General features: G+C 43.6%; 1 protein-coding gene across 1 annotated transcript in view; it reads right to left on the bottom strand.

The window, feature by feature from the left end:
- MOCOS (molybdenum cofactor sulfurase) overlaps positions 1 to 18997 on the bottom strand; it is a 403212-nt gene that overhangs the window by 352805 nt on the left and 31410 nt on the right. The window contains exon 2 of the mRNA XM_073332641.1: positions 2736 to 2825. Within this exon, the coding sequence (XP_073188742.1) occupies positions 2736 to 2825 (90 nt within the window). The remainder of the gene's footprint in view (positions 1 to 2735; positions 2826 to 18997) is intronic.

Genomic DNA, 18997 nt, shown 5'->3' with positions numbered 1-18997 from the left:
CTCCCCTTTGCCCTCACAAACTGAAGCTCAGTGTCAGAGATCCCAAGACTGGCCAATTGCACTTTCAAGTGATGTCTGTCTCTCATTGGCCATTGTCAATTGATATGTTTTAATGAGCCTGAGCTTCTAAAAGGTGCTCTCACCATTCACGACTGACCTGCAACATGAGAAGAATTCACAAAGCTATCCACACATTAGGAAGTGTCCTTCAGCTCATGAATGAATTTGAGAACTTGGACTAGAGAGTGCTTCCCATATTATAAAATGTGATTAATGTTGTTCAGTTCAACATACAGGTCTTTAGCATTGACGTCTGAACATCCCCCATGTGTCAGCGCCCAGTGGAGTTCTGTACAATTGTTCAAGAATGTTTTCCTGTCCACCAGCAGCTTACTAAGGTCATCGTACCAAAAAAAAAAAAAAAAAAAAAAAAAAAAAAAAAAGACAGGTCTTTTCATGGTGCTTCAATTCTTCAGATCTTTGATGGACACTTGAGTAGTGTCAATAAGAGCAAAAAGACCTCCCTCTTGAATTTTTCTTCTAAGCTTTCCATCACCTCATCTCTGCTCTCGTAACCAAATCTCAGGAATACGAGTTTCCTTGAAGATAAGCTCAACTCCTAAGTTTTCCGCCATTTCTTTGTCAGCAGTAATGACATCTTCAAATTTGTTGTCTCTATGGGCCACAACGAAATCAAGGTAGCTTCTCATCAAAGTAGTAGCAGTTGCGATGTCCATTGACTGAGTTTGTAATGCTTTGCTTACAATATTTACTTGGGAAAAAAGAGGTTGTGCCAAACCACAATTGAGACCAGAAACATGAAGTTAATGATCTGGTTTGCCAGGCTTTGCACCACACGTCAAATTCTGGCCTCAGCTTTACTCGACTGCACCAGTTCCATTAGGGCATCATAAACCTCAGTCACTTGGTGCCTTACACTGTCCATGTATCTCTCCCAGAGTGTGTCACTTAGTGGCTTCACAGTCAGATTTGTAACATTATTGATGAGGATCTTACTCCTGAGAGTTGATGCTGAAAATAGGACGTATATCCTTTGCAGTACTCCTAAGAGACAGAATGAATCTAAAGAAGATGATGCCGCCATGTTGAGGGAATGGCAGCCACAAGGCAGAAAGAAAGCTCTTGGATTCAGTGCAAGGATCCTTGCCTGGATGCCACTGTTTCTTCCCTTCACGTTTATGCCATTGTCGTAACCTTGGCTACAGCAGTCTAGAGATTTTATTTTATTCTCATTCAAAACATGAATATATCTGAAACGTACTTAGAATATTCGATTTTTCCTTTTGTTGCTAACAAAAACAGCACCCTGAGCCGGATGCCCCCCAAGCCTAGCACCCCAGGCAGTCACCTGGGTCGCCTGTCCCTAAATCCAACCCTGCACACAGGTGACCTCAGTATTACACCCCACAAATATGTTGATGTGTCCCTTGCCTTAAAGGCTATGGCTTTCTGGTTAAATGATAATGGCTAGTTCCCAAGCCAGCAATCATGTGCTCAGAGCTGCAGGGAGCACATACCAGAAACAAAGCGTCCACCCAAGATGAGGCCACTCACTTTCTGGCAGCCCAGTTCCTGCCCATGCAAGTCCTTAAACTGCTGAGATACCCACAAAGAGGACTGACTTGCCTCCCTCTGCACATGAAACAGGACAAAAAACCTGTGTCTAGAGGACCCCTCTGCATGTCTGGACAAAATGGCATGGAGAGTTTATGTGCCTTTCTCAGGGTTACTCAGTGAGTTAGTGACAGAGCTGGGACCAAAGTCAAGGTAAGACTAACTGATGTAGCAATTTCCTACAATATCCTTGGAAGACCTCACTGAATTAAGTGTAAGTATCTTTGGGGTCCATTATATTAAATGAATGGTTTATGTATTATTGTGAGCCTGGACTGTATGTCACCTCTCAAGGAGGGAGATAAATGTGAGATCTGGGGGTTCAAAGGATGATATAGAAGAAAGTGCCAGACAAGAATGGACTTTTTAGAACAAAAAGTATAAAGTGGTTTGTCTGAGGAACATGTAGGGGGAGGTCAATGGAAATTCCATGTGTGTGTGGGGGGGGGGGTGTAAACCGTATGCCAAAACCCAGCCTTTTGAAGCTGGATCAGCAGGCCACTGTCTGCTGATCACCTGTTACATGAGGCCAAGATCAAAGGCCCAAGCCATATAAAGGAAAGAGTGAACTATTCATTGTTGTTTTAGTTCTGAATCTGAGACAGTTATGAACTCCTAACCACAGGGAAAACCCAGTTGTGGGTTTTGAAGGGATGACACCTACCAAAACCTGAAGTTGGAATGGGGGTGATGTTGGGCAAGCTTTTAGCATGCATGTTCTTTTATTGTTTTTAAGGTTCTCTGTAATGCTTTCACCTTGAGGTGTGTGGTAATTTATAACTGTGGCAATTCCACTGTTCATAGCCTCTTGAGAGAAAGCAAAACAGATGCTGGCATGTTTAGGTGATCTGGCTTGCTGGGAATATCATAATGTAGAGAGGGAACTGTGCAGTATGGGAAAAAACCCTGCCAGGAAGGAGTGAGACGTATGTCTCTGACCAATAGAGGTGATGGTTGAGGAGGTGCAGTTGTCCCAAACTATGACAAAGACCATCATATTTGTCACTTGATCACTGCAGTATATAGAATGTAAATACTCTTGCAGTAACAGGAAACACTGTAAATGATGTTAGCCTATGAGAAAGTTGCTTGGTACTTACCATAAATATTTTTACTGAGATCATCAGTAAACTCCTTAAGAAGACTGTGTGGAAAAAGTGCTGTACCTGCATGGTCAAGGTAGGTCATTCCTAAGATAAAAATGTACAATATATTAGCTTCTTAATATTAAATCCTAACCTCCCATACAGACTAGATTTACCAATGTGAAGCACAAAAGTCACTTGAGCAAATTTAAAAGCTACAGTATATACCATGGCAAGTCCATTTTGTCCATAAGCTCATGGGAATGGCTTTATTTCTCTAAGGAGTTTGTGTTGCAGCCATCACTAAGTGCTTTCCCAGTAAGTTTTTAGCTCATAATCAGCAAAATACAGGAGGGCTTGTCTACACTTACAGCACTGCAGAAGTGATGTAGCTGTGCCGCTTAGTGAAGATGGGAGAGCTTCAGCGTAAGTACCCCACCTCCCTGAGAGGCATTAGTTATGTCGACGGGAGAAGCCGTCCTGTCGACATAGCGCTGTCTACACTGCGAGTTCGGTTGTTATAACTGCATCACTCAGGAATGTGGATTTTCCACACCCCTGAGTGACGTAGTTATACCAACATAAGTTTGTAGTGTAGACGAGGAAGGCAGGTACTCCACATGTAAAGAGATGATCAAAACTTTGTATATTTTGAAATTAAAGTAACCTATTTTAACACCATTTCTTTTCTTTTAAAGATACTTCAATCAAACTCTTTGGGGGCAGGGATTATTTTTTTGTTTTGTGTTTATATGGCGCACACACACACTAATGTTGCCCCAAGTCTTACTGACTAATCAGTCTCAAGAATTAGTAAGGCCTGAGCAGTGTGCATGGGAAAGTTTGAAGCTTCCTTAACCTCAAATACAAGAACTTAAGTTTCAACGTATTTAAATATTTCTTTCCATTTTGTTGCACTTAAGTCTCAGTTCATTTTTAAATTTTTGAAAGAAAAGCTTATTCTAATGAAAAAGAAAAATCTAACTGAACACTAAGGTCTTTTCTTGTTTAGCCATTTCTGCTTTCTTAATCTTTGGCAATTCTCCCATTTTTTTAGAGTGTCTCAGGACCATTGCTAGTCTTTCATTTCACGTCATGTAAATATTTCAACCTATTTCAAGTTTTAATAATGGTGAATATGATTAAGATTAGCATTTAGTAAGTATTTTAAAAGCTCTTCCCTTTCCACAAGGATTTAAGGCTCAGTTAAGCTCTTAACTAGAATCCTTGACACTCGAAAAAAATATATATTACTATGGTGCTAAAACAGTAACTTGGTAGGTGAGGATGTGAGATACTTTCAATTATAAAACTAATCTGGACACCCTTTATCCCTCTAACTTTCTGCTTCAAATTTCTCATGCTTAATCCCTAGCCAAAAAGTTTTTTTATTTTATTTGAATTTAGTCAGGAAAAGGGGTTTGAAGAGCTCCAGGGAAAAAAAAAAAAAAAAAAAAAAAAAAAAAACACACACACACACCCTTCTTGTTTTTTTACTTCTGAAAAGCCTTCTAGCTTCCCGCCTCCCTTCTTTGCCCCCAAAAAGCATCTCAGTTATTTTCTGGACTAAAATCAAAAGATAGTTACTAACTGACACAGAGATATAGAAAAAGTGGCATATGAATTTGGAAGCCAGGATATTTTAATACCTCATCTTTTGATGAGGTTTCTACTTTTCCCCCCAAGATGATGTATAAAAATATCCATTCTTTCTACCTAAAAATCACTTAAAACAGGAAAGATGTTCATCACTTCCAAGCCTGTTGCAATAGTATACAATAGATTTTAGGATGTCAAATGGCTGCTGTCCCAGGCGCTTTTTCCTTTTTCCCCGGGGGGCTCAAACTGTGCTTCACCCTAAGGCCCTGCCCACACTCCACCCCCTCCCCGAAGGCCCCACTCTAGCTCCACCTCTTCCTGCGCCCACTCCACCCCTCCCTGAGGCTCCTGTCCACCCTCCCCTCAGCTCCTTTCTGAGCCGCTAAACAGCTGTTTGGCAGTGGCACCACTTCTCATCAGCTGTCAGGTGAGAACAGCAGTGCTCCCACATCAGCTGATGAGTGGGGGTGGGGGAACTGCTGTGGCTGGTGGGTGCTGAGCACCCACTATTTTTTCCCCATTGGATGTTCCAGCCCCAGAAAAACCGAAGGTGTCGGGGCCTATGGCTGCTGTTTTGTCCCAAAATATGGCTGTATTTCTGTGGCAGATAGAATGAAAGATAATACATGAAGTCAAGGTCTGCCCCTAGATACCTACACCCAACCCTTGGGTTATCTTGATGTTAACTGGAATAGGATATACATATTTGTTAGGAAAAATGACCCACAGTTTGCAAAACACTGAGAATGCTCACATTGACAGGAGTATTTATGAATATACAAATATTACCATAACTATATATTATGCAGAGAACAACAAGAGGTCTATTGAAATCAGCCTCTTAGGACACTAGTAAAGAAGGGATGCTGCTGACAAGAGGAAGAACCTACCCTGTGCAGAACAGAAATAACACTCAAAATTACATTACAAGAGGTTCCTTGGATAAAGTGCCCAGAAACGAGTATTTAAGCTTGTTTCATTCTGTGTCTAAATATGGCAGCTGAAATCCTCTCTCCATTAAAATCAATGGCAAAATGCCTTTGACTTCAAAGGAGCCCAGGGTTTCACCCCAGAATGCATTCTGGGAAAAGTTTACAGGAAGTTCACTTGAGATCAACAAATTACTAACTGTTAAACATTCTCCCTTTTTATCTTTAATGTTTGCTGATTAATTGAAGACAGTAAACAGCGTTTAATATTCAATCTTAACTGACTGAAAGGAGGAGTTTATGTAAATGGAGATTGCATTCAACAAGTGACTAGTATCTTTAGAGGAAAATAAAATCGTATCTTTTCATTTCAATAGACTTGTTTATTTCTAAACCGAAACATTAGTCCCACATGCATAAGATATTTTATTTGCACTTTTCCCCTTTAACAACATTTTCTATTTTAACTTTATTTAATAAACTCGTTAACCAAACCGATGTGTTAGTACAAACTGGATAATTTAGATCCCCTTTAATTCTCTGTGGTACACAGCATACCATCTGTCAACAGTGTAGATTTGTATTATTTATTAAAAGCATCAGTTGAAAGAAAATTAATATATGTATTGAGGCCCTCTGTTTTACTTGGGTGGATGGGAATTTAATACCATATTGAATATAACTGACATGAAAACTACCGTCTCTTGAAGGTGAGTGAGGTCATTTCTTTTATTGGACCAACATTTGTTCATGAGGGAGACAAGCTTTTGAGCTTATGCAGAGTTCTTCAGGTCTGAGAAAACACTGCATATTTTAAAGTGTAATTTATGTCTGTTTCAGAAATGATTTGATCTTTTGATGAAATCTACATCCCAGATCAGTGGTTCTCAAAGCCGGTCCGCTTACTCAGGGAAAGCCCCAGCAGGCCGGACGGGTTTGTTTACCTGCCATGTCCGCAGGTTCGGCTGATTGCGGCTCCTGCTGGCCGCAGTTTGATGCTCCAGACCAATGGAGGCTGCAAGAAGGGCGGCCAGCATGTCCCTTTGCTTGCGCTGCTTCCCGCAGCCCCCATTGGCCTGGAGCAGTGAACTGCAGCCAGTGGGAGCCACGATCAGCTGAACCTGCGGACGCTGCAGTAAACAAACTAGTCTGGCCTGCCAGGGGCTTTCCCTGAACAAGCGGCGGACTGGCTTTGAGAACCACTGTCCTAGGTGTCTGTCCAAAAGGATTAATTTTTAGCTACCAGTTCTGGGAAGGTGGTTAAGAAATGTTTATTTAGATAGTAAAATGCCTACATTTAAATATACCTGCAAAATAATTCTGTATATGAGTTCTTTGAAACAGTTTCTATTGCTTATCTACTCTCTTCATGTAGTGGAGTTAATCTCTCTCAATAAAGCATGGGTTATTTTCCTGTTGTCCCTCCCAACTCTTCATATTATTTAAAATACAACCACCACACACATAGCCTTCATCGGGGTCAGCTCCAGCCTCTTCCTGGTTGGGGGGGGGAGAGGAGTTGGGCTAGACAGAAAATTAGGGGGCTGTGCTATACATCTTGTGGGCACACATACTTATTGTTAAAAAATATACACACACCCTTAAACACTGGTTTTATCTATATTAACCTCAAATGGAGAATAAAAATTATATACAGACAGATCGGTTTTCAACTTTATGTATGACAGCTCAGTGCTGCAACATTTATTTACAGAAAATCAACAGGGAAAAAGGCCAATAACTAATAAACAAATGCAAGCTACTGGGGAAAAAAATGGGTTAAATAGCTAATTACTTTAAATTGGATAATATATTGTATTATATTTTAAAATTAACCATTTGCACATGGCAGAGATAGATATTTGGAAGATTTGGCGACTCAGCCATAATATAACAACTCACACTGTGGTCAATATGGAGCAAGGGCCCAGTGCTAGACAGGGTTAACTGATCCCAGATGCAGTTGGAGGTGTTACAGTGCTCTGTCCTTCATCCTTAGCAGCAGCTGGAGGAGGCAGGGGGGAGGGAAGGGGGATGGATGCTAGGTCTTTGCGGCTCCTGAGCCCCAGCCAGTTTGCTAATTTAAGCGCCCTCAGCCTGGGCTGGAGCATGTGCAGCTGCAGTATGCCCGTGGCAGGGAGCCGCATGCTGGGGATGTGAACCAGGCGGGGAGGAAGCAGAGGTGTCATTTCAGATTCTGTTGGGATGAAGAACTTTAACTGTGATTTAGGCACCTGAAAACTAGATTTGTTTTGGCAGGTAACTTAGAAGTTAGCTGACAGGAGCACCATATCTAATTCTTATATAAAGGACAAAATTATATAAAAACACCAATTAAAGTCATATTTTAAGTTTATATACAAGTTTAGAACAATCAGGAGACAATACAGCAAGATATGACCAATCCCAAGCCATGAGGTATCAGTTCTGGAGCCTTAATACAGACATCAGAAACAAAATTTGATTTGTGCTTGAAAAAGCAGGACTTCAAATCAAGCCAGGATGCCTTTCAGGAAGACATTACCTGATGTATTATCTCTGGTGAGAACATTTTAGAATGACAGTCTGCAGGTACTCTTGCTTTACAAAGCTTTTGTTCTTGCTGTTTATTAAGATTAACATATGATTACTTAGTTAATAGTGCACACCTAATTATTGCTGCTTTGGTAATATCAAGCCTTTTTCCACTCATCCCTTCCCTTGGCAACCATAAATTCCTGGCCTGTGACTACTGCTTTCAGAAATCCTCCTCTATTTGTCCACTAAACATGGCTGCCCCAAGTTCTACCCATTATAATAGCCAAAGTGGATTTCCATAAAGTCTACATGGTTATTACCATAGAACTGTCCAGCCATTATGCAAATTCTTGCAGTCCAATTGTTGAATCATTGTCTGCCAATTAGATTATTGGGAAATGTGCAATGGAGAAAGAGCATAGTTATAGGCAGTACCAGCATCCTGAATTTTGATTGGCTGATACAATTTTTACTCATTACACACATGCACACACACCCTGGATCAGAGAGTATTTAAAAGACAAACATTAACCAAAAACAGCATGAAGCAGACAATATAAAAATACTAAACTGAATGTAAAACAAAGCAGCATCAATAGAAACAGGTAGGTAGGGGAAGGACTCTTCTACAGGGACTGAAAATTAGAAGAGGAAACAGTGACACAGAAGCATATTTAATATATTAAAGTGGGGAAGGAGGGCTGAGGCAGATTTCACTATGTGGCTAGGCAGGCTGGACATAAGGTACCAGCAGAGCAGCGGGGAACAGCAGGAGTTTGCCTGGGATTGGTGAGTATCTGAGTGTGTGTGTTTGCTAAGTGAGTATCCGAGTGTGTGTGTGTGTGTGTTTGCTGGGAGGGCAGTTTGAAAGCCTGAGCGAGTGCCTGATTGGGTGGTAGCCTGCAGGGGGCGGGTATTGGGGGCGTCTGTTTCAAGGAAGCCTGGCTGTTTAAAAATAGCCAGAGCTCCGCGGACCAGCAGAGCGGCGGGGGACCAGCAGGAGTTTGCCTGGGGTGAGCCCAGTGAGGCTTACATCTTGCCAGCTTCTCTGAGGAAGCTCATATTAGGAAGGCGATATGGAGGGGGGGGGGGGGTGTTCAGCTATTGTGACCTGCACTGGATGTGCCATGTTTGTTTTTCTTCCACTGTACAGACAAAGTCACTTCTGTCCTAAGTGCAAGCTAATATCCATACTGGAAGGAAGACTGAAGGTCTGAAGCAACAGATATCAACCCTGTGTTGCATATGAGAATCTGAGGATTTCCTGGACAAAAGTCAGGATATGCTTTTACAGGCACAAAGCTCTAAAGATTTAGAGCAGGTTGCACAGTGGATTCAAGAGGCCAGTGAAGAAGCTTGGCAACATGTGACCTCCAGAAGAAGGGGGACTGTCCGGGTACCAGCAACACAGACACAGGTAAGTAACCGTTTTCATGTTCTCTCCACAGGTACCACTGCGGAGTGTGGACCAGATGATACGTCTGGGGGGAGAAAGCAGAAGGAGACTCTGCTGGTTGGAAGGCATGAGATGCACTGTCCTAAGGTTGGGGGTTCCACGACCACCACTCCCAAGAGAAGGAGGTGGGTGGTGGTGGTGGTCGGGGACTCTCTCCTCAGGGGCACTGAGTCATCTATCTACCACCCTGACCGGGAAAACAGAGAAGTTTGCTGCTTTCCAGGGGCTAAGATTCGCGATGTGATGGAGAGACTGCAGAAACTCATCAAGACCTCGGATTGCTACCCCTTCCTGCTTCTCCACATGGGCACCAATGATACTGCCAAGAATGACCTTGAGCAGATCACTGTGGACTATGTGGCTCTGAGAAGGATAAAAGGAGTTTGAGGCGCAAGTGGTGTTCTCGTCCATCCTCCCCAGAGAAGGAAACCGGGGTAGGGACTGTCGAATTGTGGAAGTCAACGAATGGCTATGCAGGTGGTGTCAGAGAGAAGGCTTTGGATTCTTTGACCATGGGATGGTGTTTCATGAAGGAGGAGTGCTGGGCAGAGACTGGCTCCACCTAACGAAGAGAGGGAAGAGCATCTTTGTGAGCAGGCTGGCTAACCTAGTGAGGAGGGCTTTAAACTAGGTTCACCGGGGGAAGGAGGAGACCAAAGCCCCGAGGTAAGTGGGCAAGCAGGATACCGGGAGGAAGCACAGGCAGGAATGTCTGTGGGGGGAGGGCTCCTACCTCATACTGAGAATGAGGGGTGATCAGCAGGTTCTCTCAAGTGCCTATATACAAATGCACAAAACCTTGGAAACAAGCAGGGAGAACTGGAGGTCCTGGTGAAGGCAAGGAATTATGACGTGATTGGAATAACAGACTTGGTGGGATAACTCACATGACTGGAGTACTGTCATGGATGAATAAGCTGTTCAGGAAAGACAGGCAGGGCAGAAAAGGTGGGGGAGTAGCACTGTATGTAAGGGAGTAGTATGACTGCTCAGAGCTCCGGTATGAAACTGCAGAAAAACCTGAGTGTCTCTGGATTAAGTTTAGAAGTGTGAGCAACAAGAGTGATGTAGTCGTGGGAGTCTGCTATAGACCACTGGACCAGGGGGATGAGACTTTCTTCTGGCAACTCGCAGAAGCTACTAGATTGCACACCCTGGTTCTCATGGGTGACTTTAATTTTCCTGATATCTGCTGGGATATCACTACAGCGGTGCACAGACAATCCAGGAAGTTTTTGGAAAGCGTAGGGGACAATTTCCTGGTGCAAGTGCTAGAGGAGCCAACTGGGGGAGAGCTTTTCTTGACCTGCTGCTCACAAACCAGGAACAATTAGTAGGGGAAGCAAAAGTGGATGGGAATCTAGGAGGCAGTGACCATGAGTTGGTCGAGTTCAGGATCCTGACACAGGGAAGAAAGGTGAGCAGCAGAATATGGACCCTGGACTTCAGGAAAGCAGACTTCAACTCCCTCAGGGAACTGATTGGTAGGATCCCCTGGGGGAATAACATTAGGGGGAAAGGAGTCCAGGAGAGCTGGCTGTATTTCAAAAAATCCCTATTGAGGTTACAGGGACAAACAATCCCAATGTGTCGAAAGAATAGTAAATACTGCAGGCGACCAGCTTGTCTTAACAATGAAACCTTGCAGATCTTAAGCATAAAAAAGAAGCTTGCAAGATGTAGAAGATTGGACATATGACCAGGGAAGAGCATAAAAATGTTGCTCGGGCATGTAGGAATGAAATCAGGAGGGCCAAATTGCACCTGGAACTGCAGCTAGCAAGAGATGTCAAGAGTAACAAGAAGGGTTTCTTCAGGTATGTTGGCAACAAGAAGAAAGTCAAGGGAAGTGTGGGCCCCTTACTGAATGAGGGAGGCAACCTAGTGACAGAGGATGTGGAAAAAGCTAATGTACTCAATGCTTTTTTGCCTCTGTCTTCACGAACAAGGTCAGCTCCCAGACTGCTGTGCTGGGCAACACAGCGTGGGGAGTAGGTGGCCAGCCCTCTGTGGAGAAAGAAGTGGTTAGGGACTATTTAGAAAAGCTGGACATGCACAAGTCCCTGGGGCCGGATGCGTTGCATCTGAGAGTGCTAAAGGAGTTGGCGGATGTGATTGCAGAGCCATTGGCCATTATCTTTGAAAACTCATGGTGAACGGGGGAAGTCCCGGACTACTGGAAAAAGGCTAATGTAGTGCCAATCTTTAAAAAAGGGAAGGAGGAGAATCCGGGGAACTACAGGCCAGTCAGCCTCACCTCAGTCCCTGGAAAAATCATGGAACAGGTCCTCAAAGAATCAATCCTGAAGCACTTAGAGGAGAGGAAAGTGATCAGGAACAGTCAGCATGGATTCACCAAGAGAAGGTCATGCCTGACTAATCTAATCGCCTTCTATGATGAGATTACTGGTTCTGTGGATGAAGGGAAAGCAGTGGATGTATTGTTTCTTGACTTTAGCAAAGCTTTTGACATGGTCTCCCACAGTATTCTTGTCAGCAAGTTAAAGAAGTATGGGCTGGATGAATGCACTATAAGGTGGGTAGAAAGTTGGCTAGATTGTGGGGCTCAATGGGTAGTGGTCAATGGCTCCATGTCTGGATGGCAGCTGATATCAAGTGGAGTGCCCCAAGGGTCGGTCCTGGGGCCGGTTTTGTTCAATATCTTCATAAGTGATCTGGAGGATGGCGTGGATTGCACTCTCAGCAAATTTGCTGATGATACTAAACTAGGAGGAGTGGTAGATACGGTGGCAGGTACGGATAGGATACAGAGGGACCTAGACAAATTGGAGGATTGGGCCAAAAGAAATCTGATGAGGTTCAACAAGGATAAGTGCAGGGTCCTGCATTTAGGACGGAAGAACCCAATGCACAGCTACAGACTAGGGACCGAATGGCTAGGCAGCAGTTCTGTGGAAAAAGGACCTAGGGGTGACAGTGGACGAGAAGCTGGATATGAGTCAACAGTGTGCCCTCGTTGCCAAGAAGGCCAATGGCATTTTGGGATGTATAGGTAGGGGAATAGCCAGCAGATCGAGGGATGTGATCGTTCCCCTCTATTTGACATTGGTGAGGCCTCATCTGGAGTACTGTTTCCAGTTTTGAGCCCCACACTACAAGAAGGATGTGGATAAATTGGAGAGAGTCCAGCGAAGGGCAACAAAAATGATTAGGGGTCTGGAACACATGACTTATGAGGAGAGGCTGAGGGAACTGGGATTGTTTAGTCTGCAGAAGAGAAGAATGAGGGGGGATTTGATAGCTGCTTTCAACTACCTGAGAGGTGGTTCCAGAGAGGATGGTTCTAGACTATTCTCAGTGGTAGAAGAGGACAGGACAAGGAGTAATGGTCTCAAGTTGCAGTGGGGGAGGTTTAGGTTGGATATTAGGAAAAACTTTTTCACTAGGAGGGTGGTGAAACACTGGAATGTGTTACCTAGGGAGGTGGTAGAATCTCCTTCCTTAGAGGTTTAAAGTCAGGCTTGACAAAGCCCTGGCTGGGATGATTTAATTGGGGATTGGTCCTGCTTTGAGCAGGGGGTTGGACTAGATGACCTCCTGAGGTCCCTTCCAACTCTGAAGTTCTATGATTCTACTCTTAGCACAGGCAGCAGTGGGTAAGCTAGTAGACTGGGGCTCCTAGATAGCTAGGAAGGGGGAGGAGAGGAGGGAGAGTGGTAAGCATGACAGCCTTTGGGTGCAACCCGTGAAAGGACTTAGGCATTGAAATTCTGAGCATCATGGCCCCTAGCAAAACACAGGATCCACAAAGCTGAGGTAGGTGCCTGAACTCCCTATACAATGCATGAGGAGAGAGATGCACCTTAGAGCGTGTGACCCAACATGCTAGGCAGCTTCCCACCTCAGCAAGTCAACAGGAAATAGTGATGTGGTAAAGCCCTGCCCTTTTCTCAAAAATAGGCAACTAAGGCCAGGCTGCAAGGAGGTGTTGAGCTCTGCTAGCGCTACATGAACAGGAACCCTGCTCCTGGCTTTGGTGGTTCTGTAGTTTCTTCTCACAGCGAATTAGGTGTTTGCCTTTCTCCACAGAAAATGGCAGGAGAAAGAGGTAGGGGTGCTTACCTGATAGCATCTATCCTAATGGTGAGAGCACTTGCCTATGGTCTGAGAGATGTTTGATTCCCCCCCCCCACCCTCTCTTTAAAAAGGAAGGGCCAAAGAGAAGGAATGACTCTGTAGTCCTGTGGGTCGGGCACCCATCTGAGGTGAGGAAGACCCTGGGCCAAGTCCCCCTGCTCCAATCACTCTTTCATTTGTCCACAGTAGAACAGCTTCAACAGGAGGGATTGGGGGAGCCCCAAATTAGAATATCCCTAGATAGTTAGAGCACTCTGATAGGTGGGAGACCTCTTCCAATCCTCCCCCACTAGGAGGGAGAGTGAATCGAAGCTGTCTCTCACATCCCAAGTGAGTGGTCTAACCGCTAGGCTAAAAGTTATAGGGTGGGCAGCACCATCCCCACTGCCTCCTCCTGACAGCTTTTCAATGGAGCCTGATCTGGAAGCCATGCTCTGGATCAGGTGTCTCCCATGACTTAGGTGGCCTAACATCTATCTTCCCTGCTTCATGAATCACTTGCACTTAGGTGAGTAATAGACGCCTGGATGTCTAGAGCGGGGTGGGCAAACTTTTTGGCCCAAGGGTCACATCGGGGTGTGAAATTGTATGTAGGGAAGGCTGTGCCTCCCCAAGCAGCCTGGGCCCTGCCCCCTGACTGCCCCCCTCAGAACCTCCCCACCCATCCAACCCACCCTGCTCTTTGTCCCCTGACTGCACCATCCTGGGACCTCACCCCCTACCCCTAACTGCTCCCTGGGACCCCACCCTGTTTACTCCCCCACGCCCCTGACTGCCTCCCCCAAACCTCTGCCCCATCCAACTGCCCCCAGGGACCTCCTACCCCTTTTCAACCTTCCAGCCACCTTACCATGCTGCTCTGAGCAGCATATCTGGCTGCTGCACTGCCCAGCCGGAGCCAGACATGCTGCTGTGCTGCCCTGCATGAGTGGGCAGCCCTGCCGCCCAGAGCACTAGCTACGCAGGATGGGGGTGGACAGTGGGGCGGGGGGGAGGAGAAGGGCTGGGGGTTAGTCTCCCCAGCCAGGAACTTAAGGGCCGGGCAGGACAGTCCCACAGGCCGCATGTGGCCTGCTGGCTGTAGTTTGCCCACCTCTGATTTAGAGTGAGGCAGCAGTGCATATGCCCGGGGCAAAAACATAGGTGCCAAGGGACTTTTCACTTTGAAAGTGAGTTGTGGTCTGCAGGGTTTGTCTGTAATTTTGTGGATTGCAGTGGGGGATTTTGGTGCCTAAAGCTGGGTTTAGATGCCTAAGTAGCTTCATGAATTCCACCTCTAATAAGTGCATCTGCACACATGATGCAGTGCATATTACACACAATGGGAGTGCATATACCCAGATAGCTAAAGATTAGGTGTGATAAGCCATTCATGAAATTGTTTTAATGAGAGGAAAAAACCACACACTACAGCATAAGGCTTGGGATTCACTTTATCTAGATGTACTCTGGGCAAAAGATCTAGCACATACTGTAAACCAATCCTTATCTGTACCTTCAATTCCTTTTAGGCATTGATTTGAACAAAAATATCAAAACCAGAATCTGTTCTCTCAATGTCAACGTGTCTTTTACCTAAAGTCCCACTTGCCCTGCTAGGCAAGGTGCTCCCTCCCCGCCCCGCATTGCCTATGGCAGGGAACTTTTGAAAAGACCACAAAAAACAAGATATTACCTCACCCACCTTGTCTCAAAAAAGAGAGAGATTGACAAGCCATAGATTCTGAAAGCTTGAACAGTTTTTAGGCAGATAAAGGAGACTGTTCCTCAGCATGAGCTTTAATTGCTACAGACTCTGTTAAGTAACTGAGTAGTCCATCTGCTGCCATGGGGCAATTTCTAGGTTCCTTTATAAGTGAATCTACAGAGTTTGTCAATTTTACTGATCAAAACTCTACTTGATTGCCAAATGCTAATCTGGGTTGCCCGCATATAACCCTGGTATCAATATTTAAAAGATTGTTTCAAGTTACTAGACATGATGGAAAAGCAGTATTTAATTAATGCATTTGGGGTTCAATTTTTCAGATTTGTTATAAAAGGCCCAACAACTAAATGCATAATTACATTTAGGTATGCCAACTTCAGTTTTTTTTTCTCCGTTTCCTGTTGGGTTATTTTATTTCCTCTCATGGTGGTGTTGTCAGTAGTGAAGACTACAGATTAAAATTGGTTTAACAGTAAACATTATATACTTGTGCAAACTCTTCTACTATATGTTACTTCTCTGTAGAAATCAGACAGATTCCATGAAAGTTCTTTATATATCTGGATCCTACTCCAAAGTACTCAAGCACATGCTTTACTTTAAGGACATGAGTAGTCAGGAGAATTCAACTGCTTAAAATTAAGCATGTGTTTATGTACTTTGCTGGACTGGGCTCTAGATGAGCAGCAAAAGAGTCAATGACTTCACCTTCCGAGCCTTTGCCTCATTCACTTCCCCATCATACAAGAAACATCTTAAATAGTTATTATAAAAGTATTGTAAGATATCATTGAATTATTTGTTAGCTCCTGCACAAGGTGTATGCTGAATGGGGCAAGGGCAGATGACTCATTCAATGACCACCTTACCAGGTCTCTCTTCATCATCTAGGATATTTTGCTTTATTCAAAATGTACTTCACTGCTCATGGAATGATGCCTTTGTCAAATTCAACATGACCTTTTCTTCACAGTTGGCCCCTAATTCAATGCCAGTTGAAGTCAATGAGATTATTCCCATAAACTTCAATGCCTTCTTGTTGAGGCACTTACCTTTTGTACATGACACAGGTAAGCTAGCCATACAAGGAATGCACATGCGGTGCAACTTCATAATGTTGGTTTGAAATAAATATATAAAAAGCTAAAATACTAACCTCAAACACTGCAAATTTGCCAAGATCTTCAAACCCCCATAGCTCAGCCATATCAAATCCAATTTGCAGGGGAAAACTTAAAGACACTACTGCTCCCTTCACAATGAGGACTATTACCCTGGCAAATTTCCATTTTCTAGCCCCAGTCCCTTTGTCACTAGAGCAATTGTTCAAATGAAAGAATTTTCTTTTTTAACAGAAAAGTGTTATGTTCTCCTCATTGAAAAATGCCTGAATTGTTTTTGTGCAAACTTTCATAAAATAGTCACCTTTGGGTAGACTTCAATTTTATAAAATTATCAGTAACTGACAGCGTAATTGTGAAGGCAGGGCTTAGGGAATCTTAGTTATACTTGTTTACAATAAGGATCATTAGTTAAAACTATTCCATTATTTTCTCCGACTTTTGAGTTTGTTAGTCACATAAAGAATCCAAAGGCTCACTGTAATATGTCAAGATAATACCTGATATTGACCAGAAATGTGCTATGACCTGGATTAATCAGATTCATATGAAACCTTGCTACAAATTAACTACTCCAAGCTTTCACTAGCAAAATACATCAAATTAAATGTGCACTGACATATGGAAGCCCTTTTAAAAATTTTATTAGTCTCCAGAACATTCAGAAAAAACAAGTTCAAGATAAAAGGAAAATGCTTCCTTACATACAAATATCAAAACAAACATTGTAGGTTTTGCAGATGACAGCATCAACCGATTCAACAAATAACCTTGGTACAGAACAAAAACTCTTGCATAACAATTAGTGAGGGCAAGAAACTAAGTGACATGCAGATGAAATCAGTATAATAGATCTAGCTCTTTTACAGAACTTTTTATTAGTGATCTCAAAGCACTTCACTGTCTAATGTATTTATCCTCAGCCATATTGATAAAATAATTTCTAAAACTATTTCTTGTTAGTGATGAGATGCTTGTCATACACTGGTTTAGAGTGCATGACAGTATCTCACTCCAGTGGCAAGCTCCAGCAAAGGTAAGTGCCTGCTACTTATGAGAGAACAAAGTTATTCTTTAACTGAATTAGTAGCATCTCTTATTTTGTTGGTGGAGTTACTGAGTTCAGTCCATTCTCACAACCATATCATCTGTATATAGGGAAATCATTTGCTTATACTGATTAATGACATTCTTGTGTTAGGATCAGATTGTAATTGATTTATTGTCTAGTATGTGAATATCAAGAAAAGAAATAGTAAGTAGTAGTCTAAGAAGGCATAAACTAAGAACAAAGAAACTGAGTAATGAGTGATCTGTTGGAGTGGAGTAGCTTCCACTGAGAAATGGTGGAAGCCCTATCACTGGAGATTTAAACTCAGCTGAATATTGGAGAATATATTGTAGGGAACACTTGTCAGACACCATGTGATCAATTAGTTGAACTAACTGGTTTTGATATATCCCATTTCTATAACGCTTTGAAATTGGGAAGCTGAAAAAAGTCAGCCAAAGCCCTAAACCCTTTCTTTCCACTCCAGCACAATTCTGAGGGTCAGGAGAAACTAACTATAGCAGGAACTAGCTGTCCTTGAAAAGGGGGTAATCTGAAACAGCCTATCACATTCTCCCAGGTCAGCTTTTCACCTGAACCTAGTCACCAATTTATACTGGGACCACAAGTAAAACACAGCAGCTGCTTTTGACAGCAGAGTCTTCTACAGTGAGACTCTGGCTGCAAGTTCAAATAAAAAAACAATACAACACACCTATATTTACCTTTGATTAGTCATACTGGGAACCTCTTTAAATAAACTACAGAACTACTGATGTAGTGTTTATATCTCTCTATACAGTGAAAGCTCCAATCTTGGACCAGTGGGTCCCACACTTCCTGGCAGACTACATGAGCCTCAGAGGCTCACTGTGACCCTCCACATAGCCCTTCTCTCTCTAGGGAGAAGGGTCACAGCCTAGTGAGCCATTTTCATCATAAGCCAGCAAGGGAGGAGAGGAGAAGTTATCCTCCCTCACACAGTCTCTGTTGTCTCCCAGTCTCAGTGATTAGTCAGGGAGGGGGAGCCCAGGCCCACCCTCTACTCCAGACTCCAGCCCAGGGACCCTGATAGTAGCAGCTTATGGTAGCTGACTTTTTGGAAGCAGGATAAAGTATGATTCCCTGGGCCACTTCCCCACAGCAGCCCCCCTCTTCCTCAATATCTACATCACCCTTACCTCAGGGCCAGCCTCCTTCCTTGTACTGGATAAGGTTTATACTGCTGTATTTCTCTAGCAGCATGGCTCCTTTCTACAGCTACACACACACACACCTGCCCTGCTAAGTGGGAGGCTTTTAACTAGTTTCAGTCAGCCCCTGATTGGCTTCAGGTGTCCCAATCAACCGAGCTGTCTCCACCCCTTTCTGGAAGGATTTTAATTGGCCCCAGGTGTCTTGATTAACCTGGAGCAACTGCCCTTTGGTTACCATGGTAACAGGGATTTGTTTAGGCTGGGGCTAACATACCTGTTTCTCACTACTTTCCTATAGCCATCTGGCCTTGCCCCATCACTATATATATATAGTTACATGGTTACACATTGCAGAGATCAGGGAAGCTACATTAAAAATATGTCTCCCAAGTGTAGGTGTATATGGTGAGCAGCTATTTCCCCAGATAGTGAGCCCGTTTAATGTTTATTCTTCATTAGTTTGATCTTAGCTGCTGCTTGAATGGAGACTTCTTTACTTATGTAACTGTTGAACGCACTGATCTAATCAAAAGACTCAACTAAATTAATTACTTTTACTTCACTCAAGTTCACAGACTATATATTATATATGTATATGCTTC

The sequence above is a fragment of the Lepidochelys kempii genome, chromosome 2 (genome assembly GCF_965140265.1).
Source record: "Lepidochelys kempii isolate rLepKem1 chromosome 2, rLepKem1.hap2, whole genome shotgun sequence".
Lineage (NCBI taxonomy): Eukaryota > Metazoa > Chordata > Testudines > Cheloniidae > Lepidochelys > Lepidochelys kempii.
This window is presented reverse-complemented; position numbering and strand designations above follow the sequence as displayed.